Source organism: Hylobates moloch, unplaced genomic scaffold, assembly GCF_009828535.3.
Source record: "Hylobates moloch isolate HMO894 unplaced genomic scaffold, HMol_V3 SCAFFOLD_24, whole genome shotgun sequence".
Taxonomy (NCBI): Eukaryota; Metazoa; Chordata; class Mammalia; order Primates; family Hylobatidae; genus Hylobates; species Hylobates moloch.
Window position 1 is genome coordinate 14,193,301 of NW_026652299.1, and position 26,693 is coordinate 14,219,993.

The window sequence follows — 26,693 nt, forward strand, 5'->3', positions numbered from 1 at the left end:
GGACTATAAATCATGCTGCTATAAAGACACATGCACACGTATGTTTATTGCGGCACTATTCACAATAGCAAAGACTTGGAACCAACCCAAATGTCCAACAACCATAGACTGGATTAAGAAAATGTGGCACATATACACCATGGAATACTATGCAGCCATAAAAAATGATGAGTTCGTGTCCTTTGTAGGGACATGGATGAAACTGGAAAACATCATTCTCAGTAAACTATCGCAAGGACAAAAAACCAAACACCGCATGTTCTCACTCATAGGTGGGAATTGAACAATGAGAACTCATGGACACAGGAAGGGGAACATCACATTCCGGGTACTGCTGTGTTGTGGGGGGTGGGGGGGGGCGGGGACAGCATTAGGAGATATACCTAATGCTAAATGATGAGCTAATGGGTGCAGGAAATCAACATGGCACATGGATACATATGTAACAAACCTGCACATTGTGCACATGTACCCTAAAACCTAAAGTATAAAAAAAAAAAAAAGTCCAGGAATTAGGATGTGGACATCTTTGGGGGCCATCCTTCTGTCTATAACCCCAGCATTCCTGTTTCACTAGGTTTCCAGAGTACTAGCTGATATGGTTAGGCTTGGTGTCCCTACCCAAATCTCATCTTGAATTGTAATCCCCAGGTGTTCAGGGAGATATCTCATGGGAAGTGATTGGATTATGGGGGCGATTTCCCCCATGCTGTTATCGTGATAGTGAGTGAATATTCACGAGGTCTGATAGTTTCATAAATGGTAGTTTTTCCTGTGCTGACACTCACTTTCTCCTGCTGCCATGTGAGAAGGTCCAAGCTTGCTTTCCCTTCGCCTTCCACCATGATTGTAAGTTTCCTGAGGCCTCCCCAGCCATGTGGAACTGTGAGTCAACTAAATCTCTTTCTTTTATAAATTAACTAGTCTCAGGTATTTCTTTATAGCAGTGTGAAAATAGACTAATACACTGGCTGTTAGGATTCTCTATTTCACATGTGATTTAATAAGAGACTTTACTGGGTGTTCTGACAAGCCCGAGAGTAAAGACTTCAAAATATTTAAATTGAGGGTATTCCTGAACGAAAATGCAGTTATCCACTACATATCCTGCACCATCAATTTCCTTGCCCATCTCCCTTCAGTCATCACCTCACTTTTACTCAAATTCATTGCAAAACTGCTTTAAGGCATTGTCTATATTTGCTATCTCCACTTCCTCCCCTCCTCTCCTCCCGCCTCCCCAATTATTACCTCTTGAACTCACTTAAATCACACTTTTATTATCATTCCAGAGAAACCTCTTAGTGAGATCATCAATAAACTCCCCATTGCGAAACTCAATGGTGAATTCTTATCTCAGTAAACCAAGAAGCATTTGAAACAATTGATTACTGTATCTTCTTGAGTAATTCACTTGTCTGTCTTCTCATTTTCTTTGTTTTCCTTCTATTCCAGTTTTTTTCTTAGTCTCAATTGTAGAATCTTTCTATTCGCTCTAATCTATGAATGTTGGACTCCCCCAGCACTCAATTTCTTCTCTATAAATACTAAATGTATAAGCTAATGGTGCCCAAATTTATATTCTAAATCTTTCCTCTGAACTAGACTGTAATAGTTCAGTTGGAAAGCTACTATCACCTCAAATTTAATGTGTTCAAAAGCTAATTTTGATTTTTATCTCAAACCTGCTTCTAATGTTCCCCAACTCAAAACATTATGCCATTATTCCTAACGTTGCTCAGGCCACACCACCTAACAGTCATTTTTGAGGCTTCCTTTTTTCCACACTCTGCAATCATTTTATCAGCAAACTCTGTGCTCTACACCTTCAGAATATATTCCAAATTTGACTTTCGCATCACCTTCACTTTTACTAAATCAGTTCCAACCACTAACTTCTTTCACCTGGAATTCTGCAACAGCCTCAAAACTGTATCCCTTGCTGTTCTACACTACACTCTGAAAATACCTTCCCTATACCACATCCAATAAGGCTCTTTTCAAATGTAAATAAGAAGCCGGGCAGGGTGGCTCATGCCTGTAATCCCAGCACTTTGGGATTATATTTAGGTTTGTGCTTTATATTTAGGTTTGTGCACTATATTTAGGTTTGTGCTCAAATATTTTGCTGACCATCTTGCCAAAATAATACTCCTGATAACTCCAACCCAGTTTTGTTTTTCTTTTTTGGCATTTTATAGCAAAGACATTTTATTGAATATTAATTTATGTGTTCATTTTTTCTCTACTGCTATAATAATCATCAGATTATCTCTACTGCTGTTATATTACATCAGACCAATCAGACTGAATTTTTATGTAACAAAGTTGTGAGTTATTTTTCAGTTGCTGTGGGTCCCTTACACTAAAGGTTATGAAACCCAATGGGCATGCCCAGATGAACTAAGCACCAGTGGAATGTAAGTACTCAGAAGAGGGACTGAATTAAGAGGTGGATACTGCATGGCAAGACGTAGGATCAATCAGATCAAGTCCCTGGCATCACCCCATAGGAGGATCCACTCAAATCATGTCTCTCAGCATCACCTTATTGTAAGATCCAATCAGATCATAACTTGTTATTTATGCTTATAAAACATGACCCAACCCCCAGCTCAGGGAGGCAGATTTGAGCATTTCCTCTTATTTCCTTGTCAACAGACTTACAATAAACTTTTCTTGCTGCAAAAACCTGGAGCTTCAGCGTTTGGCTTTCCACTGCATGTGAGCAAATGGACCAAATTCGACTCAGTGACCTTATATTGTCAATTCTTCGAGGACAAAAATGTTATTCACTATTTTATCTGAAGTGCTTAGAACCATATCTGATACATAGAAGGCAAATATTCACAGATATTTTTTGATTTAATAATTGATTCTAGTCATGGATAAATCATGCAGATGCCCTACAGTTGGAAGGTTTTAAGAAAGAGAACAGATGAGCTATTCCATTCATTATAAGACTTTAAGGTCAATAAGTTTAGAATGCAAGGTAACTGGAAGATCTGCTTCACATACTTAAAAGTAATTATGTACATACAGCATGGTGCATTGTGAGTATGTATGCTTTCTAGGGCTACCTCAGTGGGTTGGATGGGTTCCCCAAATTTCATGTATCGAAAACTTAATCACCCAAATGTGTATGTTGATTAGATGGAGCCATTGGGACATAATCAGGATTAGATTAAGTCATCAGAGTGGAGCCACCATGATGAGACTGGTGGCTTTATAAGAAGAGAAAGACCCGAGCTAACATGTAGGCTTTTGCCCTCTCTCCATGTGATGCCCTCCACTTCATTTTGACACAGTACAAAAAGTCCTCGCCAGAAGCTTCCACCAAGTGAGAAGGACATAAATTTTAGGGGACTGGGGCAGAATGATATGGTTTGAATATGTCACTGTAAAATTCATGTGTTGAAAATGTAATTGCCAATGTAATAGTACTAAGATGTGAGGCCTTTAAAACGCAATTGAGTCTTGAAGGAGGAACCCTTATGAATGTCATTATTATAGTGTTGAGTTCTTATGCAAGTGAGTTTGTTCTCGTGGGAGTTGATTGTTGCAAAAGCAAGCTTGGCTTATTCTTGTGGTCTCATTCTCACATGCTTGCTTGTCCTTCTACTTTCCCGCCATGTTATGAAAGAGTACTAAAACCCTTGCCAGAAGCTGCTGCCATGTCCTTGGAATTCCCAGCCTCCAGAGCCATGAGCCAAATAAATTCCTTTTCTTTATAAATTGCTAAGTCTCAGGTATTCTGTCATAGCAAAATAAAAACAGCTGAAACAGCTACCATAATAAAATACCACAGACTGGGTCACTTAAATGACAGAAATTTATTTTCTCATAATTCTGGAGACTACAAGTCTGAGATCAAGGTGTAATCTGGATTTATTTTTCTCCTGAGGCCTCTCTCCTTGGTTTATAGATGGGCATCTTCTCCCTGTCTTCACATGGTCTTTCCTTATGTGTCTGTGTCCTAGTCTTCTCTTCTTATAAGGCCACCAGTTAGTACAGATTAGGGCCCATACCAATAACCTCGTTTTACCTTAATTACTTCTTTAAAGATCCTATTTGTTTCCAAATGGTCACATTCTGAGCTACTGACGGTTATAACTTAGACATATGGATATTTTTGTGGGGAAGGAGTTGGAAAATATACAATTCATCCTATCGTAGAGTAATGCTTGGTAGTTATACTGTTTGTATTATATCAGGCTTTGTAGGTTTAAGCTGAGGCATATGACTGAAAGGCCTTCTTGTTCAAGTGTGTTTTCCTCAATCAATCTTCCACAATTCTGTCCATAGCAATTTACTCTCCTAAAGCTTTTCTTTTTCTCCTGAGATTTTCCTTGAATATTTCTAAGAGGCCTGAACTGGATACAAGTAGGAGATGCCACAGCTCATTTACATACTACTTTACAAGCTAGGTTGGTTGATCATTTTTCAAAACCATGAGAGAATAAGACATAGGAGACAGAAATTTTAAAAAGAAAAAGGTAAAAGCTCCAAATTTGCAACAGCCTGAACATCTGAGTTCCCAGAAGAAACGGCAATGAACAAAGGGAAGAAAGATAATTTGTCTATTAGCCATTTGCTTGAGCTGGTGAGGAGAAGCAACTTTCTAATTTTTGCCAGCAGCTCTTCCTTTCAACATGACTACCAGTGATTTTGCAACATTGAGACTGTCATAAATAATGAGTATGTACTGAATTACTGAATAAAGTACGTTTCACAGATGTTGAATAACAATCAATGACATAACTAGGCTCTGCCTTGCAACTGACTTCCAACAGTTAACTCAATAGGCAGCTACCTGATTTGGACACTGACTGTCCATTTGAAACACAGCTTCCTAAATCTGACAAAATAATACACTATGCATGTGCAATAGTTAACTAAGTTATGCTTCTTATTTATTTTACATACTAATCATTATGTATAAATATTGTAACTTTTGCTGTTTTAATTGTATAATGTTCATTGCCATTATCCTCAGTTGGTAAGGACATTGTTCTTCTTTCTTTCAAAATCATTTCAAAATGGACCATCTTGACAAACTTGGGTCATGTATTTCCTTTGGTAAACACTGCTGCATTTCTAAACCAAAAACTTTAAGCCAGTTTCCTCAATAAATAATCTAGCATTCACTAAGTTCTCTCAGAGATGTGTTGCTCTTATATTAACATGTATTGCTACTGTTCATAGGTATTCTCAGACTTTAGTTTCCAAGGCTAATTGTGGGGTTTAAATTAACCTTTTTAATTATCAACATCCAAAATTAAGAAAATGTTCATCAACTATACTAACCATAATGCAAAAAAGAGAAATGGCAACACAGTCAGAATCTCCTAATTTGTTAAGAATAATGGCCAAGAATCAGTGGAGTGACACTAGCCTGCTCCATGCAGGTGGTTCTCGCACCAATGTCATTTGCAGAATACGCTAAAGGATTGTGGCTGCACTGCAGAGGAAACCACACTATACACATGGCAGGTCAGGATTCACATATTTCAATGAATATTTCAAAGATGGGCAAAAACCAGACTATATGTTATGAAAATCAGAGTGTACTTGGATAAACATCACTGTTGTTTTTATAAAAAATGTATAAGTTCCACTTCCCCCTATTTCCCAAATCTCTCCATTTTCACAAACCTGATTTTCCTAGATTGTGTTCCTCCTCCACAGCGCAGGGACCTCAGCTCATTGTTGATTTTGCATGAAGACCAGTGTTCTACAACCCAGGAATACTGATTGCACTCATTGTAACATGGGACTGCCTCATGTACCTGTCAAGAACAGGAAAGAAAAAAAAGTTATGTGGAACTATGCAACTTATAGAAAAATAGTCTATCTTTTAGTAATGCTTGCTGAACATAACCCAAGAAACTGCACTCTGGCCCAAACAGCCAAATTACTTTCCCAAAAAAGCAAGATAGATTTGGCTTCTCTGAATTTACTGACTTGCCTAAAGAAGCATACAGGGGAAATCAACTAAAACATGATGGCATGCTTTCACAGAAGAGAACAAAGGACGGTCATTTCCTAGTGCCAAGAATAGGAATTCCATTATCATTTCATTTCCTCTGAGAGCTCACACAGCATCTATTAGATGGTCCAGCTCTCAATTATATGGTATATTGTATTCTCAGATGTACTTTAACACGTCAATTGAAACAAACATATATAAGGAAAATTATTCTTGAATATAAGGAGTTCTTACAGTGCATAAGAAAAGTGGTATTATTTGCACCGGAAATTTCTTTTTATGCCCCCAAGTGATCAATGCTAACAGGCAATCATTTGGCCTCCTGGGTATTGTGGCTTCATATAAATTTAGCTATATGTAGGATGTTTTCAGAGTGTAGCTAAAACAGATACACACACACACACACACACACACATACCCCAAGAGAAGTACTGCTGAACTGTGGCTCTGCATGATTACTGACTATGAATATTTACAATTTTATGGTGAAAACAATGAGTACAGTAAATGAATTCTTAGGTTACTTCCTATGCATTTGTTTGTAGTGATTTTTTTTTTAACTGAAATTGTATCCCAGTGGGCAGCCAATTGAGTTTGTCTGCCTCTTTGTGGCTGCATTTCAATTGCATTGCTCTTTTATATGGGGAACAGTGCTCTTTCTAGGTAAGAAAAAGAACACTGTTGCATTGCATGATCACAAAGATGGCTCAATTACAGGCATGCTTACAAAGAATGGTTCCACTATCACCAATGTAGTTAATTCATGCTTTTCCTTTTAAATAATAATTTAAGTCTCAATCCTTTCCTCCTCTTGCCTTTCTAATTCCATAAAATTGTAAATGATAACTAGGTTGCACTATCCATCAGAACCATTGCTTGTATGTTTTTGCTAAATGCAAAGGAAGGCACTATGTAATAGGATAATCAAAAAACAAGACTGGAGCACTGTCAGCATGTTAGGTAAAAATCAAATGAGAAAAAGTGATTTGCAAGACTACCTCTGAAGAATCACAAATAATGTCAGAAACTATTTTTAACCATCTGGTTCTACTTGGCTCTCTCACTTAGAACTCACAAGAAGATAAACCACTAAGTAACAAATATGTGAGGACAAAATGAAAGGAGATGGGAAAATAGAAGTGGAAATGGATGTGTGGAAAGAAAGGAATTAAGTAATAAAATAATCACATTTCATGCTGTGAATGCTGGCAAGAATGGAATGAAAGGGTCAGAAGCAGTTCCTATATTAGAATAAGGGGGTGGTATCTTATATCTAAGAAGTCTTTCCCATAACAGTCATAGGATAGTAGATGTAAGAGAATAATCTATAAAAATGAAGAGATAGGACCCCAACCAAACAGATACAAAAAAATTGAGCTGATGACAGCTGAGGGATTAGCTGATCTGACTGCATCACGACAACGATGCTTTCACTGAATTTATGGTTTCATTCTCTGAACCCTTTAATATCTGTTAATTTAAACAAAGCTTTTTGGATTTCCCCAGAGATAGAAGGCAGCACCTCTGCTAAAGTGCTTTGTACGAACAGGGATGGATGAAAAACTTACTTTGAAAAGTAATTTATCCTATATTTCATGCATGAATTTAAGAGCAAATGGTTGAGATAAACTCTCTGAAATGAAAGGATTTTTTCTAAAGCTATCAATACAAAGTAGAACTTAGATTTTCACCTTCCCTCCCATATAAAGCCCCAAGGTCAAACCAAAAATGAAAAACTGTTTGTTTAGTTGCATGTACCTTTGGTATAAACATTTTACCACTTGATTGTATATTGGTTTCTTGCTTATATTCTTTATGCTCCAGTTGTCTGCACCTGCAGCAGGATAGCTATCTGCAATGTCAAGCTATTGGAAGACAGGGAGAATGTCTGTATAGGAAGATGTGGAGATACCTTCTTGAGTAATAGCATTCAAACAGCACCTCTTAAACAAGATTCTCCATTCTCACAGAATTACTTGAAAATGTTCCCCATATGTGTCTATCATTTAAGAATTGTTCATGCTGTTTGTTTTAGCCGACAAATCCTTACCCTCTTGCTTTAAAGCCCAAGTTAACCCCATCACAACACAAGGCTCTTCCTCTGACCCCAGTTAGTGTTTCTTTGGGATGCAGTGACAGTCCCAGCTTTAAGCCAGATAATAAAGCCAGAGTGCACATGTTTGGGGCTGGGCAGTGGTGTTGTTAGGGACACATGATGGGCTGCTAGGGGAGCAAACACTCAAAAAAGTCAGCACCTGGACTCCTTTGTGCATCTTTCAGCCTTTATATATATATATATATACACACACACACACATATATATATACACATATATATATACAAAGTGTATATATATATATACAAAGTATATATATATACACAAAGTATATATATATATACAAAGTATATGTATATACACAAAGTATATATATATAAAGTATATATATAAAGTATATATATAAAGTATATATAAAGTATATATATAAAGTATATATATAAAGTATATATATAAAGTATATATATATATATACACACACATACATATATACATATATTTTTATTATACTTTAAGTTCTAGGGTACTATAAGTTCTAGGGTACATATATTTTATTATGCTTTAAGTTCTAGGGTACATGTGCACAATGAGCAGGTTTGTTACATATGTATACATGTGCCATGTTGGTGTGCTGCACCCATTAACTTGTCATTTTCATTAGGTATATCTCCTAATGCTATCCCTCTCCTTTCCACCCACCCCATGACAGGCCCCAGTGTGTGATGCTCCCCTTCCTGTGTCCAAGTGTTCTCATTGTTCAATTCCCACCTATGAGTGAGAACATGCAGTGTTTGGTTTCTTCTCCTTGAGATAGTTTGCTGGGAATGATGGTTTCCAGCTTCATCCATGTCCCTACAAAGGACATGAACTCATCATATTTTATGGCTGCATAGTATTCCATGGTGTACATGTGTGACATTTTTTTAATCCAGTCTATCATTGTTGGACATTTGGGTTGGTTCCAAGTCTTTGCTATTGTGAGTAGCGCTGCAATAAACATACGTGTGCATGTGTCTTTATAGCAGCATGATTTATAATCCTTTGGGTATATACCCAGCAATGAGATGGCTGGGTCAAATGGTATTTCTAGTTCTAGATCCTTGAGGAATCACCACACTGACTTCCACAATGGTTGAACTAGTTTACAGTCCCACCAACAGTGTAAAAGTGTTCCTATTTCTCCACAGCCTTTCCAGCACCTGTTGTTTCCTGACTTTTTAATGATCGCCATTCTAAATGGTGTGAGATAATATCTCATTGTGGTTTTGATTTCCATTTCTGATGGCCAGTGATGATGAGCATTTTTTCATGTGTTTGCTGGCTGGATAAATGTCTTCTTTTAAGAAGTGTCTGTTCATATCCTTTGCCCACTTGTTGATGGGGCTGTTTTTTTTTCCTGTAAATTTGTTTGAGTTCTTTGTAGATTCTGGATACTAGCCCATTGTCAGATAAGTAGATTGCAAAAATTTTCTCCCATTCTGTAGGTTGCATGTTCAATCGGATGGTAGTTTCTTTTGCTGTGCAGAAGCTCTTTAGTGTAATTAGATCCCATTTGTCAATTTTGGCTTTTGTTGCCATTGCTTTTGGCATTTTAGACAAGAAGTCCTTGCCCATGCCTATGTCCTGAATGGTATTGCCTACGTTTTCTTCTAGGGTTTTCATGGTTTTAGGTCTAACATTTAAGTCATTAGTCCATCCTGAATTAATTTTTGTATAATGTGTAAGGAAGGGATCCAGTTTCAGCTTTCTACATATGGCAAGCCAGTTTTCCCAGCACCAGTTGTTAAATAGGGAATCCTTTCCCCATTTCTTGTTTTTGTCAGGTTTGTCAAAAATCAGATAGTTGTAGATGTGTGGTATTATTTCTGAGGGCTCTGTTCTGTTCCATTTGTCTATATCTCTGTTTTGGTACCAGTACCATGCTGTTTTGGTTACTGTAGCCTTGTAGTATAGTTTGAAGTCAGGTAGCATGATGGCTCCAGCTTTGTTCTTTTGGCTTAGGATTGACTTGGCGATGTGGGCTCTTTTTTGGTTCCATATGAACTTTAAAGTAGTTTTTTCCAATTCTGTGAAGAAAGCCATTGGTAGCTTGATGGGGATGACATTGAATCTATAAATTACCTTGGGCAGTATGGCCATTTTCAAGATATTGATTCTTCCTATCCATGAGCATGGAATGTTCTTCCATTTGTTTGTGTCCTCTTTCATTTCATTGAGCAGTGGTTTGTAGTTCTCCTTGAAGAGGTCCTTCACATCCCTTGTAAGTTGGACTCCTAGATATTTTATTCTCTTTGAAGCAATTGTGAATGGGAGTTGACTCATGATTTGGCTCTCTGTTTGTCTGTTATTGGTGTATAAGAATGCTTGTGATTTTTGCACACTGATTTTGTATCCTGAGACTTTGCTGGAGTTGCTTATCAGCTTAAGGAGATTTTGGGCTGAGATGATGGGGTTTTCTAGGTATACAATCATGTCATCTGCAAACAGGGACAATTTGACTTCCTCTTTTCCTAATTGAATACCCTTTATTTCTTTCTCCTGCCTGATTGCCCTGGCCAGAACTTCCAACACTATGTTGAATAGGAGTGGTGCGAGAGGACATCCCTGTCTTGTGCCAGTTTTCAAAGGGAATGCTTCCAGTTTTTGCCCATTCAGTATGATATTGGCTGTGGCTTTGTCATAAATGGCTCTTAGTATTTTGAGATACGTCCCATCAATATCTAGTTTATTGAGAATTTTTAGCATGAAGCGCTGTTGAATTATGTTGAAGGCCTTTTCTGCATCTATTGAGATAATCATGTGGTTTTTGTCTTTGTTTCTGTTTACATGCTGGATTACGTTTATTGATTTGCATATGTTGAACCAGCCTTGCATCCCAGGGATGAAGCCCACTTGATCATGGTGGATAAGCTTTTGGATGTGCTGCTGGATTTGGTTTGCCAGTATTTTATTGAGGATTTTTGCATCTATGTTCATCAGGGACATTGGTCTAAAATTCTCCTTTTTGTTGTGTTTCTGCCAGGCTTTGGTATCAGGATGATGCTGGCCTCATAAAATCAGTTAGGGAGGATTCCTTCTTTTTCTATTGATTGGAATAGTTTCAGAAGGAATGGTGTCAGCTCCTCCTTGTACCTCTGGTAGAATTCGGCTGTGAATCCATCAGGTCCTGGACTTTTTGTGCTTGGTAAGCTATTAATTATTGCCTCAATTTCAGAGCCTGTTATTGATCTATTGAGGGATTCAATTTCTTCCTGGTTTAGACTTGGGAGGGTGTATGTGTCCAGAAATTTATCCATTTCTTCTAGATTTCCTAGTTTATTTGCATAGAGGTGTTTATAGTATTCTCTGATGGTAGTTTGTATTTCTGTGGGATCAGTGGTGATATCCCCTTTATCATTTTTTATTGCATCTATTTGATTCTTCTCTCTTTTCTTCTTTATTAGTCTTGCTAGCAGTCTATCAATTTTGCTGATCTTTTCAAAAAACCAGCTCCTGGATTCACTGATTTTTTGAAGGGTTTTTTGTGTCTCTATGTCCTTCAGTTCTGCTCTGATCTTAGTTATTTCTTGCCTTCTGCTAGCTTTTGAATGTGTTTGCTCTTGCTTCTCTAGTTCTTTTAATTGTGACGTTAGGGTGTCAATTTTAGATCTTTCCTGCTTTCTCTTGTGGGCATTTAGTGCTATAAATTTCCCACTACGCACTGCTTTAAATGTGTCCCAGAGATTCTGGTATGTTCTGTCTTTGTTCTCTTTGGTTTCAAAGAACATCTTTATTTCTGCCTTCATTTTGTTATGCACCCAGTATTCATTCAGGAGCAGGTTGTTCAGTTTCCAGGAGCAGGTTGTTCAGTATCCATGTAGTTGAGTGGTTTTGAGTGAGTTTCTTAATCCTGAGTTCTAGTTTGATTGCACTGTGGTGTGAGAGACAGTTTGTTATAATTTCTGTTCTTTTACATTTGCTGAGTAGTGCTTCACTTCCAACTATGTGGTCAATTTAGGAATAGGTGCGGTGTGGTTCTGAGAAGAATGTATATTCTGTTGATTTGGGGTGGAGAGTTCTGCAGATGTCTATTCATCTGCTTGGTGCAGAGCTGAATTCAATTCCTGGATATCCTTGTAAACTTTCTGTCTCATTGATCTGTCTAAAGTTGACAGTGGGGTGCTAAAGTCTCCCATTATTATTGTGTGGGAGTCTAAGTCTCTTTGTAGGTCTCTAAGGACTTGCTTAATGAATCTGGGTGCTCCTGTATTGGGTGCATATATATTTAGGATAGTTGGCTCTCCTTGTTGAATTGATCCCTTTACCATTATGTAATGGCCTTCTTTGTCTCTTTTGATCTTTATTGGTTTAAAGACTGTTTTATCAGAGACTAGGATTGCAACCCCTGCCTTTGTTTGTTTTCCATTTGCTTGATAGATCTTCCTCCATCCTTTTATTTTGAGCCTATGTGTGTCTCTTCACATGAGATGGGTCTCCTGAATACAGCACACTGATGGGTCTTGACTCTTTATCCAATTTGCCAGTCTGTGTCTTTTAATTGGAGCATTTAGCCCATTTACATTTAAGGTTAATATTGTTACGTGTGAATTTGATCCTGTCATTATGATGTTAGCTGGTTATTTTGCTCATTAGTTGATGCAGTTTCTTCCTAGCATTGATGGTCTTTACAATTTGGCATGTTTTTGCAGTGGCTGGTACCGGTGGTTCCTTTCCATGTTTAGTGCTTCCTTCAGGAGCTCTTGTAGGGCAGGCCTGGTGGTGACAAAATCTCTCAGCATTTGCTTGTCTGTAAAGGATTTTATTTCTCCTTCACTTAGGAAGCTTAGTTTGGCTGGATATGAAATTCTGGGTTGAAAATTCGTTTAAGAATGTTGAATAGGGGCCCCCACTGTCTTCTGTAGAGTTTCTGCCAAGAGATCTGCTGTTAGTCTGATGGGCTTCCCTTTGTGGGTAACCCGATCTTTATCTATGGCTGCCCTTAGCATTTTTTGCTTCATTTCATCTTTGGTGAATCTGACAGTTATGTGGCTTGGAGCTGCTCTCCTCAAGGAGTATCTTTGTGGCGTTCTCTGTATTTCCTGAATTTGAATGTTGGCCTGCCTTGCTAGGTTGGGGAAGTTCTTCTGGATAATATCCTGCAGAGTGTTTTCCAGCTTGGTTCCATTCTCCTCGTCACTTTCAGATACACCAATCAGACATAGATTTGGTATTTTCACATAGTCTCATATTTCTTGGAGGCTTTGTTCGTTTCCTTTTACTCTTGTTTCTCTAAACTTCTCTTCTCACTTCATTTCATTCATTTGATCTTCAATCACTGATACCCTTTCTTCCACTTGATCGAATCGGCTACTGAAGCTTGTGCATTCGTTACGTAGTTCTTGTGCCATGGTTTTCAGCTCCATCAGGTCCTTTAAGGACTTCTCTGCATTGGTTATTCTAGCTAGCCATTTGTCTAGTCTTTTTTCAAGGTGTTTAACTTCTTTGCGATGGGTTCAAACTTCTTCTTTTAGCTCCAAGAAGTTTAATTGTCTGAAGCCTTCGTCTCTCAACTCGTTAAAGTCATTCTCCATCCAGCTTTGTTCCGTTGCCGGTGAGGAGCTGTCTTCCTTTGGAGGAGGAGAGGCCCTCTGATTTTTAGAATTTTCAGTTTTTCTGTTCTGCTGTTTCCCCATCTTTGTGGTTTTATCTACCTTTGGTCTTTGATGATGGTGATGTACAGATAGGGTTTTGGTGTGGATGTCCTTTCTGTTTGTTAATTTTCTTTTTAACAGTCAGGACCCTCAGCTGCAGGTCTGTTGGAGTTTGCTGGAGGTCCACTCCAGACCCTATTTGCCTGGGTATCAGCAGTAGATGGGTGATTTCTGCATTTCCAACTGAGGTACCAGGTTCATCTCACTGGGGCATGTCAGACAGTGGGTGCAGGATAGTGGGTGCAGCACACTGAGCGTGAGCTGAAGCAGGGTAAAGCATCACCTCACCTGGGAAGCAAAGGGGTCAGGGAATTCCCTTTCATAGCCAAACAAATCTGTGACAGAAGGCACCTGGAAAATTGGGTTACTCCCACCCTAATACCGCGCTTTTCCAATGGTCTTAGTAAACAGCACACCAAATTATATCCCGACCCTGGTATGGAGGGTCATGTTGCCGAACAGCTAATGTTGCTGTCTAATCGTTCCCCTGGAGGTTTCATCTCAGAGGGGTACCCGGCCATGTGAGGTGTCAGTCTGCCCCTACTGGGGGGTGCCTCCCAGATAGGCTACTCGGGGGTCAGGGACCCACTTGAGGAGGCAGTCTGTCCATTCTCAGATCTCAAACTTGATGCTGGGAGAACCACTACTCTCTTCAAAGCTGTCAGACAGGGACATTTAAGTCTGCAGAGGTTTCTGTTGCCTTTTGTTGGGCTATGCCCTGCCCCTAGAGGTGGAGTCTACAGAGGCAGGCAGGCCCCCTTGAACTGCAGTGGGCTCCACCCAGTTCGAGCTTCCCAGCCACTTTGTTTACCTACTCAAGCCTCAGGAATGGCGGGCGCCCCTCCCCCAGCCTCACTGTTGCCTTGCAGTTTGATCTCAGACTGCTGTGCTAGCAATGAGCAGGGCTCCCTGGTCATGGGACCCTCCAAACCAGGGTCGGGATATAATTTGGCATGCTGTTTACGAAGACCATTGGAAAAGTGCAGTATTAGGGTGAGAGTAACCCAATTTTCCAGGTGCCTTCTGTCACAGATTTGTTTGGCTATGAAAGGGAATTCCCTGACCCCTTGTGCTTCCCAGGTGAGGTGATGCCTTACCCTGCTTCAGCGCACGCTCAGTGCGCTGCACCCACTGTCCTGCACCCACTGTCTGACATGCCCCAGTGAGATGAACCTGGTACCTCAGTTGGAAATGCAGAAATCACCCATCTTCTGCATCACTCACACTGGGAGCTGTAGACTGGAGCTGTTCCTATTCGGCCATCTTGGAACCGCCTCCGCTCTTTTAGCCTTTCATGACTTTAGCTCTTTAACTCACCTTAGTCCCAAAAACTATATGTCTACTTCATTCCTGAAATAATACTGAGTGAATATGCTCAGAGAGACACAGTTTGACCTCTCCATGCATACATATGCTTCTAGTCATAACCAAATTTATACTTGAACTGTCAGCATTTGTTTAAGTGTTTACTGGGGAAAAAAAATTGTGTCTTCTGTAGGGAGAGGGTGTGTTTTCATGATGCATATTTTCCACAAGACATAAGGTGAAGGGGAAGCTATTAATAAATATTGGTTGAATTGAAATTAATTATTGAAGGGACACAGGTTGCTAAACGCCCCTCACTTAATTCTCTAGAGAAAACAGTCCCACTCCATGAAATGAGTAAGGGATATTTTAGAAAGCACAAAGGATGATTAGAAGGAACAAAAATAAAAATCTTTTCTTTCCATTATGGAACTTTGGTGAAGAACGGCAATCTCACTATGTCATTGAAAGGTATCAGTTGATGATTTTCTTGTTGAAAAAAAAAAAGAAGCTATCTTTTAAGAATCGTGAAAAATGTCTCCTTAAAGCCTTTGTCCAACAGGCAAGGAATCTTATCTAGAGGACCAAAAACACCCAGAAAAGACAAAAAAGCAGCAGGGCATTCAAGAATAAAAATTACCCAGATGCCCAATTCCTTCTCCTGTCAGTCTTTTATGCTCTGCCTATTTTACATTGCTGTTTAGTTGGTGCTTATTATAGTTTTATAATGGAAATGTGTTGCTGCATGGACTTTATCAGGGAATCATATGAAAATGTTCTAAGGGAGAGAAATGAGTCATGGGAAAGTTAAATGAAATCCATTTCTGAATGGCACAAGTTAGGGAAAAAATAACAAGGTTTAATAGGGCCACATACGCTAAAAAAAAATGCAACTGAAAAGTCCAAATCCTCTGAGAGAGGAAACATTTCATTCTCCTAGTAATGAGTCCTATTTGTTATTTCTTCATGGGGGAATTTTGTTTTTATAATTTTGCCAGTTCCAGAGTCACATCATAAACTCATTCATTGAGCCAGTCTTTTAATATTTACTAAATAAGCCTCCATTCATTGTAATTGATCAATTTAACTAAGTACTGCTTTCTGATACTGCTTCTCTAGCTACAGACTGACTTCCCTGCCATAAACTTGGAAGTCGGGTCTTACTGGGGCTTGGTGGAAGTCATTCTTGTATGTCAGAGCTGTAGGGTTCAAGGGCTCAAATAAAACAAATAATCCTTTAACAACTACCACATTAAAACAATAGAAAATTTACAGCTTCTGCCTTTCTGTAGCAATAAACCTTGCTCTAGTGAAGCTGCAAGTCAAGACCCAGGTAGACGCCTTCAATTTTGAGACCTCCATGCTGGGCACTGTGGCAACTCAACAAAACCTGGAAACCAGTTCAAAGGCCCATCTGGGACCAGAGATCCTGGCAAGTCATATTCAATGTCAATTTCATTGGAACGTTATGGGAAACGGTCTCTAGGAGCACTGAGATCAATAAAGCACTATGAGATTGCTTCTTCTCCAAATGTTGTGAGCTCTTTCCCTAAGCTGTCCAATTTCGCCTCTCATCAGGCCTAGGATCCCCATCCCCTAATTCAATGAACTTACTCCTAGCCATTCTATAGGTGTCCAGGCTTTCTCTCTTTTCTCATTCATGGCTCACACCTTCCCCTCAGATGGGTTCTCTGGGCTATACTCTCCTCCAATTTACCACATTCTGACCCTTTTCTTATTCAATCAGCAACTAAGTTATGCTTTCCTCCATTCTGATTGGTCTGACTGACTGGAAAGGATCACATTTACACAAAGAAGTTGTGCTTCCATTTTTATCAACCATGCATTCATATCCGTTTGTGTACAATGTAATGCGTGCAATGCTAAGTTTTAGTCCTAACACAACCATACCCACAAGCTGTACAAATATGCCCATTAATAGTATCTGGTCAGCAGTGATACCACAATAATACTGTGTAGAACTTTATAGCTTATGTAAGGTATTCTGTGTCTTAAATCTTGGTCATCACACTCATTGAAGTTAGACAAGGTTGGTATGATCCTTACTAACAGGAAAAAAATAATAACTGAAATTTGAGGGAAGTTAATGCCCGCACTCACACTGAGATGGTGAGATGCCAATTCTGGAGGGGCCAGTGGTGCACAGGCTCTGCCTGTTTAGTTTGTTCAGGCACATCACTATCCTCCAAGAGATACTGAACACCTTTTCAATGAACATAATTCTAACAGTTCTAAATTCCTGCAAAAGGAAAGCCAGAAACAGAATTTTCAAAGTTGCCTATAAATTAGATGATGCCTGTTACTTTATATAGAAAAAAAAGCCGCAAAAGCAATTTATTCTTAGTCTTTGGGTAAGGAGATGCATTCGACAATTTCAAAAAGTCAAAAAGTCTTTCAGTAAACTACCTTTCATGTTTAAAGCAAGAGCAGGCCTATGTCTTTTGGAAGGTTGCAATTATTTGTGGGAAGATGGTGGGTTAGGAAATTTCCAGAGACATTTTTGAATTGGTATCTGCAGGAAAACTATTATGCCTGTCACGTGTACTGTTGGTCTCTCAAGAGGGCAGCACTGGGAGTCAGGTATCTCTGGAGATCCTAGGTCCAGTGGTCCTGGGTCAGTTACCCCTCTTGATAACTGTCCATTTTAAGCCAGATGCTCAAGCCCCAGGCCCAGGCTATCCTCCTGTTTGCAGGCATTTTCACACACTAGATTTTTTACCTACACAGAAATTGAGCAGATGTCCTCAAGAATACTCTGAGCTTCCCATCATGCCTGGTTTGTTAGGAATCATCTTAGTTTTAAATATGCATTATGTGCTCTCAATTTTGATATTAAGAACCTAAAAATGAAACTAATAATACTAAATAAGCTTTATTTAACAAAATGTATCGATAAATAAATTTTTGAATTTTAAAGCCAATGGGAAGTTTATTAGAATAACTTTGGCAGCTGCATTCCCCTTCGCCTAAGAACAGTGGTTTGCAATCTGGATGTGTGGCTCTTAAGGACAGCAGCATTATTGCAAGGGGCCCATGAACATTTCACATCCTAAACCTTGTCTGTAGTCTCAATGAATAACATAATCTGAGGCATGTTGGTGGCATCTCTTGTCAAATGAATGTAGGCACCATTGTGATTAATGAAATTTTAATTTCATTTGAAGGCACTGCTGAATTTGAATGAGCTTTTCTCCCCTTAGGCATTTTCCTAATTCAGGCTAAGAGTATAAGGTCTTCATATCAAAAATGCAGGGAACTGTTGCCTTTACATATGAAGAAGAGAAGAAATTTACTAACAAAAAGGCTATACCCTAAAAACACACTGCTGCTTATATATGCATATAACAGACCTTCAGAAATCACTTTCAGAAGGATACTTTTTTGAAGAATAATTTTTTCTGAGAAGTTCTGAACTCTGGATTTTTTTTTCAGCTATATCTTTATATATTTTTATCTTTTGATCACTTCAATGATTCGGTTGCTTTTTTATTATTTATTTATTTCTTTATTTTAATATTTTAACTTTCATTTTAGGTTCAGGGGTACATGTGAAGGTTTGTTATATAGGTAAACTCATAACTGGGGGGTTTGGTGTATAGACGAATTTGTTACCCAGGTACTAAGCATAGAACTGAGCTCTGGACTCTTTACCTTTCATTTTCTAATGATCTAAAGCACTTAACCCTTTCCCTCTGGCCTGAGTATCACTGATGATCTTATAATCATGAGGTCCTCAAAATCAAGCCAATACCTACTCCCAGCTAAACCATCCATGTCATCCACATAGTCTTATTTTCCTTGCCATGGTGGAAGCACTGAGACTTAATAAATGCAGTCGTAAGCCATGCATGTACTTCATCCCTACTCCTGTGCTTCCTGACTCCCTTCAAGGATGTTGCACACAGTGCCCCTTCCCACTACACAACATATTTAACAGAGGGCAGCCACAAAGCCCTCATCTCAAAGACCATAGTTAAAGCTAAGCTATCTGTGCTGTTGTAGTTTATATTATTTGTAATGGGAGATAAGTAGAAATTCCTTAGTTTTTTAATGCAGAATATTATATTTCCCCCTATAGCAGATTTATATTTTTGATTGTGCGTGGTTTAAGTGACTATGAAAACAAACTATGATTTTGAAGTGAATGCACAGTAAGGGGCACTCAATCAGCAACATAAATTATTGTGCAGACCCTATAAAGCGCACGATATTCTACAAGGCAAGTACTAACACACATGTACAGACAAATTTGAGCGTTGATCAGACTCCCACTGTATTTTTTTTTTTTTTTAACAGGACTGAGGGAGCATATTGACATAGGCACTTGGGGTAAGTTGAACTGTAAAGCCCACATTCTGTCCCACAGCACTATGCAAACAGTCACAGCAAGTAGAACGAGAGAGGGAAGCTCACTCCAGAGTCTAAAATGCCTTCTCCAGTACCCTGGGAGATGCTTCCCACTGCCACGCTGTATTATGGCAAGAAATCAGATAGGATTTTGGAGACTGTTCACAGCATGCCAGGGACTCCAGCCATGGTGGTCCTTCCAATTTTCATAGAACAGATTGTAGTTATCAGTCAAGTTCAAGTGAAAAAAAGCAACACCATGCTAGCTGTGATTGATACTCTTAGAAAATATTGGAAGAGCTGAATTTACAGGTCTTCAGAAAAGAGGTTATGGATGAACCTTGAGGAGACTATGCTAAGTGAAATATGCCAATCACAAAAGGACAAACACTGCATGATAGACTTAGGTGAGGTATCTAAAATAGTCAAACTCATAGACACAAAGAATAGAATGGTGGTTGCCAGGGGCTGGCGGGTCAGGGAAGTAAGGAGTTCCTAATCAATGGGTATAAAACTTCAGCTATGCAAGATTAGTAAGTTCTAGAGACCTACAGTATGATGCCATGCCTGTAGATAACAATGCTGTATTGTACACTTGATAATCTGTTAAGAGGGTTTCATGCTAAGTGTTCTTATCAGAATATTTTTTTTTAAGTTATGTGTCTCAGAAAGGGTTGGATTGCACCATGGAAACCTATCACTGCTTTTACCATCTAGGAGATACTGTTTAGAGTCTAGTGCAAGGATGGGTAGATAGATTGAGTGAGTGAGTCTGGGCCACAGAATATGACCATCGGAAATCAGATGAAAACGGAAAACTTTCTATCTCTGTTGCAAAAAAAAAAAAAAAAAGAGCATCTGAAAAAAAAGACATGTCTGCCTTCTGGCAGGCAGCAAAGTTTCTACAAGTTACAGGCATAAGGTGGGGTTAAAAGCAGAGATCAGTTAACGGATCTCAGTCCTTAGAAACATATGTCTAAGGTGAAGTGAATCAGAAAGGTATGTGGTGCTGTTTAGGATTTACCAAGAAAAGGAGGAGAATGAGTTTAAGCCCCAGGCTTGCAACTTTTTGTTACCTAAGAAATAAAGGCTTGAGGAAAACCTTTACTTTCCTTATGAACTTTTGCTGGAAGAAGGTTTGATATAACTCCCTGTTATTCTCAGTGGTTAAGAACTTCATGCTATTCCTTTTCTCTAGGATGCATGCAACTGTCTCCTTACTCAATATATTCAAGAAGGTGAGAAACTTATAGAGCATGCCCAGGAAATCAATATAATTTGGATTGTAAAAATGTGTTTGTATAAAGAAGCAATATAATTTAAGGCACACACTCCTTAGGCAGAGAAATCCTACATTTGTGTGGCTGGACTATTAAGTACAAATGGACAAGGATGAGTAGCCCTAGTTAGGATTAACCTAATATAAACTACTATACTTTGAAAGGGAGATTTGTTAATCAATCAAGCAAACGAACCGAAATGTAATTCTCATAAACTGTACACAGGGCCATGACGTGTACAGAATAAAGTCTGGAGACTGCAGCTAGCTGGGGTATGAAAATGGGAAAATGTAATGATGGAAAATTTTATTTGTGGACAATGAGAGTTACTAAGACTTCTGAGATTTATATTGTGAGATATTCCAAATAAAGTTTGGGAAAGAATAAGTTATCTGGAATGTGAGGGAGATGAGAGTGTGTGAAAGGGCTGAGAAAGGAGGAAATTGCTATGGTCTCAGTATGAGGTGATAGCTGTGGAATCATGATCATCACTATTACTATTTTCACAAAGCTTCCAGTATATAACAAGGAAGAAGAAATACCAAGATTTAGGAGTGAAAATGAAAGAGACAGTTGAAACATCACTGCTACTTTTTGGGATCATTTAAAATTAGTATATTCTAATACTTAGGAACACATTCAAGTTTCCTGTTTTTCACCAACATCATTGCGAGGAAAAAGACAAGGCAGCAGCCTCCCAAGTGCCCTCGATTCCAGGGAGTATTGCTAATGAGAAGAGCAGCAGAAACTCGTGGGTATTTGCAAAGAAAATTTCATCATAATATATTTGCCATCTTATTTCATCTTATGTTGGCTTCCTTGGGATAAATCTGATGTCATGTGTGACCTTAAAAGCAAACTGGTCTTTGGAAGTTTTGCTCAGAACTTACCAATGTTCACAGTAGGCAAGCACAAAACTGGATCTGGCCTGAATTCCAGGATCACATCCAAAAGGAAAGCCCATAACTGGTAAGAAATGCCTTTTTAAGAGTTTCTTATCATGCAGTGAGAGCTACAGGCCCACCATGCTACAGTCTCTTAATCAGCACTGCAAACAAACCTTCCCTACTCTGAAGCGCATCAGAGTTCTTAAGTATCACTTATTCCACAGTCTATCAGGAAGTGAAAGAGGACAGAACAAAAGGGGAACTATCAAAAATGGCCTTTATTCTATCCAGAAAGTCTGATTTTAAAAAAAGGAAAAACATACGAATTGCAGTCTGCAAACTCCATTCCTGATGTGGCTAATTTCTAAATGAGTTTGTTGTAATAGGAGAAAGGAGGAAATTGCTGCATCTTTTTATCGAAGAGATAAAATAGATTATTAGTTCATTGTAGTTTGGAGAAAAGAGAAAAATGAAAATAATGATTATAATATAGCCCTAAAGAGACTTTTGCACAGAAGTGTTACACACACACACACACACACACACGCACACACAGTGAATTTTTTCTTCTCCTGTAGAAAAGTATAAATGTATAAAGAAGCAGTTCTGAGGCAGCCTTGTGCTATTACGAGTTAAAATATAAGGTTAGGCCCAGTACAAAATGGCTTTTGAAAGTATGAACACTTAATGGGAGTCCTTCCATAACAGACCTGAACCTGATATGTCTGGGAGAAAGTTAAATGGAACATGGAGCCAGAAGTGGTGTTTTATAACCAAGGATGGCACAGCCTGATCTTTGCAGAAGTGAGAAGCAAAATTGATTGGATAATAGAATTCCTGCCATTCACTTACATGGTGATAAATTGAGATCTTGGCGGTGAGTTCCACACTAATTTCAACACTTGGAGACTTTTATTATGGACTAATTGAAAGCTGTTGCTGTATGGAATGAAAGGTATTTTGTTGCAAACATTTTCCTTGAGGCAGACAGTGAGGAACAGACAAAGACTAAAACAGACCTTTCCGGCCCTTCACAAAATAAAAACAGATGATTGCTGAAGAAAAGCGTTCATTTAAGGCTAACCTGTACCTGGCCTCCATTTGATTAAACTTCATTTGTTTGGCCAAAGGAAAGGCTGCTGTTGGTAAAAGGTAGAAGCCACTTGCCACAAGAGCAGCCATTCCTGCCTGCAACAAATAATTAAAACCACAAAATGTGTTACTGAATGGTCACCCAACCCATTTATATAAAGTGGGCATATTTCCACAAACTTGGCCTTGATAATAGGTTAAAACATAAATACACACTTGTGTACAAACAACAGCAGCCTTTCTCTGATATTTATTGAGAACTAAGAATTCTAGAAAACCGTATTTTCTGTAAAAAAACAAAACAAAACAAAACCAAAAAACCCAATCTCCCCAAAAGAAAAAGAAAGAACGAGAGAAAGAGAAAGAAAAACGTTTGTAAACCATTGTCCCTGGTTTATCCTCTGTGCTCAGTAGGTATATATATATACTGACTTCAATACTGAATGCATGAACACAGAAATGAATATGAATATGCTTTCTGAAAAGCATGCCCACACCGAACCATGATGCTAATATCACCCGAAGCTAAAACTTTTGCCCATTGTTATTAATTTTACGAGATCAACATTATGCATTAATATAAGTTCTAATTGCTTATTACTATAATCTATAGTGTCTAGATTTGAATGGTTCTGGAGAGTAAAAATCTAAACGAATTTAGAGTCTTACATTTCTTAGATTGATATGAATTCAAAATCCTCTCATTTCTGAATCCATTTATGTTTTTTCTCAGTGCAGATGACAGTAATAAGACAATATTATCCCACTTTCCTATCCCAATTAAGGATGTCTTGAATTAATTTAAAAAATAAGCTTCTAAAAGGATTGACTTTTTTCCCTTAAAGGCAGGTAACATTCAAGGTGGTCAGCCCTCACCATGCATTACTACAGGAAGACCATGATGGCATGAGGGAGCGAGGCTCACAGAAACAGCTTGATCTCCCAGAGGGTGGGGACCATGTCTTGCACACCTTTTATGTTCCACATAGCATCTCTTTTGTGCTGGACTCATGATGGGCTCATAATAAATGCACATTGACTGAACTCTAGGAAGTATAGAGCTTAGGGTTCTAGATCTGAGCTGGCTTCTCACTTATTGGAGGGGTCTGTTAAAATATGACTCCTTAGCAGGAAGCACACTGCTTTGGTTTAATGAAATGGCATCTGTAGAGGAATTTAGGAGATGGGCAGCATCAAGTACTTTACTTGTCTTGGATTCCTGTCCTTCATTATTGGATTCCTTTGTTGGGTTCTATTAAATTGATAATGTGGTCCTCTTCGGGGGTGGCTTCATTTCAATGATGGGTGAAGTGATCCTTTATACTGTGTGAAAGATTATCTGTGGTCTGGTGAGCAGGGCAGTATCAAGGAAGCTGTGAGAAAGAGGTTTTATTTCAGGTTCCGCCATTGATTTTTTGGCAGCTCACTTACAGGACTCTTGGGGTCTAGTTTTTCTCTTCATAACCTGATATTAATACTTACCATTTTCAAGAGATGTACAGCAATGGTATATGAACTTTAGAAACTTTAAGATAATTCACTGTAATAAGTAACTTTTTATTTTAGTAAGATTCGGATGAAAATGCGAAGTTGATGAAATTTTGGAGATCAGAGTAAACTGATCATCAATTTCAGCTGTCTCATTTTCTTCATCAAAAATACACCTGCACTCCCACGTAAATTAATCTTTGAATTGCACCCTCAAAAGAAGAGGTGACTGAGACAGACACATGCCTTGAAGTTGTATGCTTTCTCATCCTCCATAGCCCCTGATACATTACTGAGAACAAGAGATGCCCAATCACTAACAGCTAAGCCAGCAAAACAACCTCAGTCATTCCAAAAATATCACTGCTATTTCTCATAATAGTATGAGGAGGCATGTACAATTCTACAATAATATCAGTTTTTGAAATTTCTCGAGTATGAAATGGTTCCTCCAAAAAAAAGAAGTCTTTAATTTTATAACTGAGACATATAAAGTGCCCTACATTGAAAGAATTAAAATCAAGCCATTAACTATTTATAAATCACTATATACAAGGTAGACTACAAGGTATTGATGAAAAATAAAAATAAAAGAGAGTATGAATATTATAAAAATCACTCTTCATTAAAAATAAATGTCATGTGATTACAATAGTCATGGATTATATACATCTTCAACAGTGGGAACTAGATCTCTTGTACTTACTCTTTTACTTACATAAATATTCACAAAGCTGTCCGTCCATAACCACTATCTGTAATTCTAGAATATTTCCTCATCACTAAAAGAAAAACTATACCCATTAGCAGTCACTGCCCATTATATTCTTCCCTCTTCTCAGTCAACCCAGCTACTAGGCTACTTTCTGCTTCTATGAATTTGCCTATTCTGGAAATTTCATATAAATAGAAACATATAATCTATACCCTTTTGTTTTTGGCTACTTTCATTTAGCATAATATTTTCAAAGTTCATCCATGAACATATATTTCATTATTTTTTGTAGCTGAATAGTACTCATTTGTATGAATGTACTACATTTCGTTTACGCTTTCTTTATTTGATGGACATTTTGGCTATTCACCTATGACTAATGCTGCTATAAACATTTATATGCAAGTTTTTACATGAATCTGTTATTAATTTTCTTGGTTATATACCTAGGAGTAGAATTGCTGGGTCATATGTTTACCATTTTGAGAAACTGCCACACAGTGTTCCAAAGTGGCTGCAACATTTTAGGTCCTCACCAACAATACATGATGATTATAATTACTCAACATCTTCACCAGCACTTACTGTGTTGTAGGCATCTTTGTGGGTGTGAAGTGACATATCATTTTTATTTTCATTTATATTTCCCTAATGACTAATCTTTAGCATCTAAGCATTTTTTCAGGTCCTTTTGGCTGCTTGTTTATCTTCTCCAAGACATATTTTGGAGAAATGTCTAAGTCCTGAGCCCATTTATTAATCAGGTTATTTGTCTTCCTGTTGTTGAGTTGTAAGAATTCTTTATCTTCAACACTACACCCTTATCAGATGTGTAATTTGCGAATATTTTATCCCATTCTGTGGATTCACTTCACACTTTCTTGATGGTGTCTTTAAATTGAAAATGTTTTCATTTTGATAAGGTCCAATTTATCTTTTTTCTCTTTGGTTACATGAGCTTTCATTGTCAATCGCTTAATCCATGATCATAAAGATGTGTATCAATGTTTTCTTCTATCAGCTTTATAGGTTTGGTGCTTATATTTTGGTCTTTAATCCACCTAAATTACTGTCTTCATATGATATGAGGGAGTGGTCTAAATTCATTCTTTGCATGTGGATATCCAGTTGTCCAAGCACTATTTGTCGAAAAGACAGTTTTTCTTCATTGCAAGGCACCTGTGTTAAGCTGAACAGCAGTACTGCAGAGATACTCCCATCCTGTCTTCAGAATCTGAATGTTCTACATATTTGCTGTATAGCAAAAAAAGACTTTGCATATATGGTTAAGGATCTTGTGTTAGGGAGATTGTCCTATATTATTTTAGTCAGCCAGTAATAAGGAAAAGAGTCCTTATAAGAGAAAGGTCAGATACAGGTCAGATACAGGAGAAGCGGGTGTGAAAATGTCAGAAGCAGGAGAAGCGGGTGTGAAAATGATACAAAGCTTAGAGTAATCTGGCCACAGACACTGGCAGCATCTAAAAGTTAAAAAAGGCAAGGAATAGCTTGTCCCCTGGAGCCTCTGAAAGGAAATAGTCCTACCAACACCTTGACTTTAGCTCTGTGAGATCTGTTTCGATCTTTTCACCTCTAGAACTATAAGATAATAAAGTTGTGTTGTTTTAAGCCACTAAGGTTGTGATAATTTGCTAGAGCAGCAATGGAAAACTAATACAGCACCATTTCCAAAACCATCATAAATGTTTCGGTGTATTTTCAGACTCTCATTTCTATTCTATTGAGTTACAGGATTATCCTTACGTTAGTACAACACGGTTTTGATTATTGAGCTTTGTAGTAAGCTTTGAAACAAAAAACTG

The 26,693-nt window shown here is 38.3% G+C and overlaps 1 protein-coding gene across 2 annotated transcripts in view; it reads right to left on the reverse strand.

Annotated features, from left to right (window-relative positions):
* The window catches only part of THSD7B (thrombospondin type 1 domain containing 7B), a 919,482-nt gene that overhangs the window by 116,248 nt on the left and 776,541 nt on the right, over nt 1–26,693 (reverse strand). For both annotated transcript variants that reach the window (XM_032145845.1, XM_058434423.1), the window contains one exon: nt 5,656–5,789. In XM_032145845.1, the coding sequence (XP_032001736.1) occupies nt 5,656–5,789 (134 nt within the window). The remainder of the gene's footprint in view (nt 1–5,655; nt 5,790–26,693) is intronic.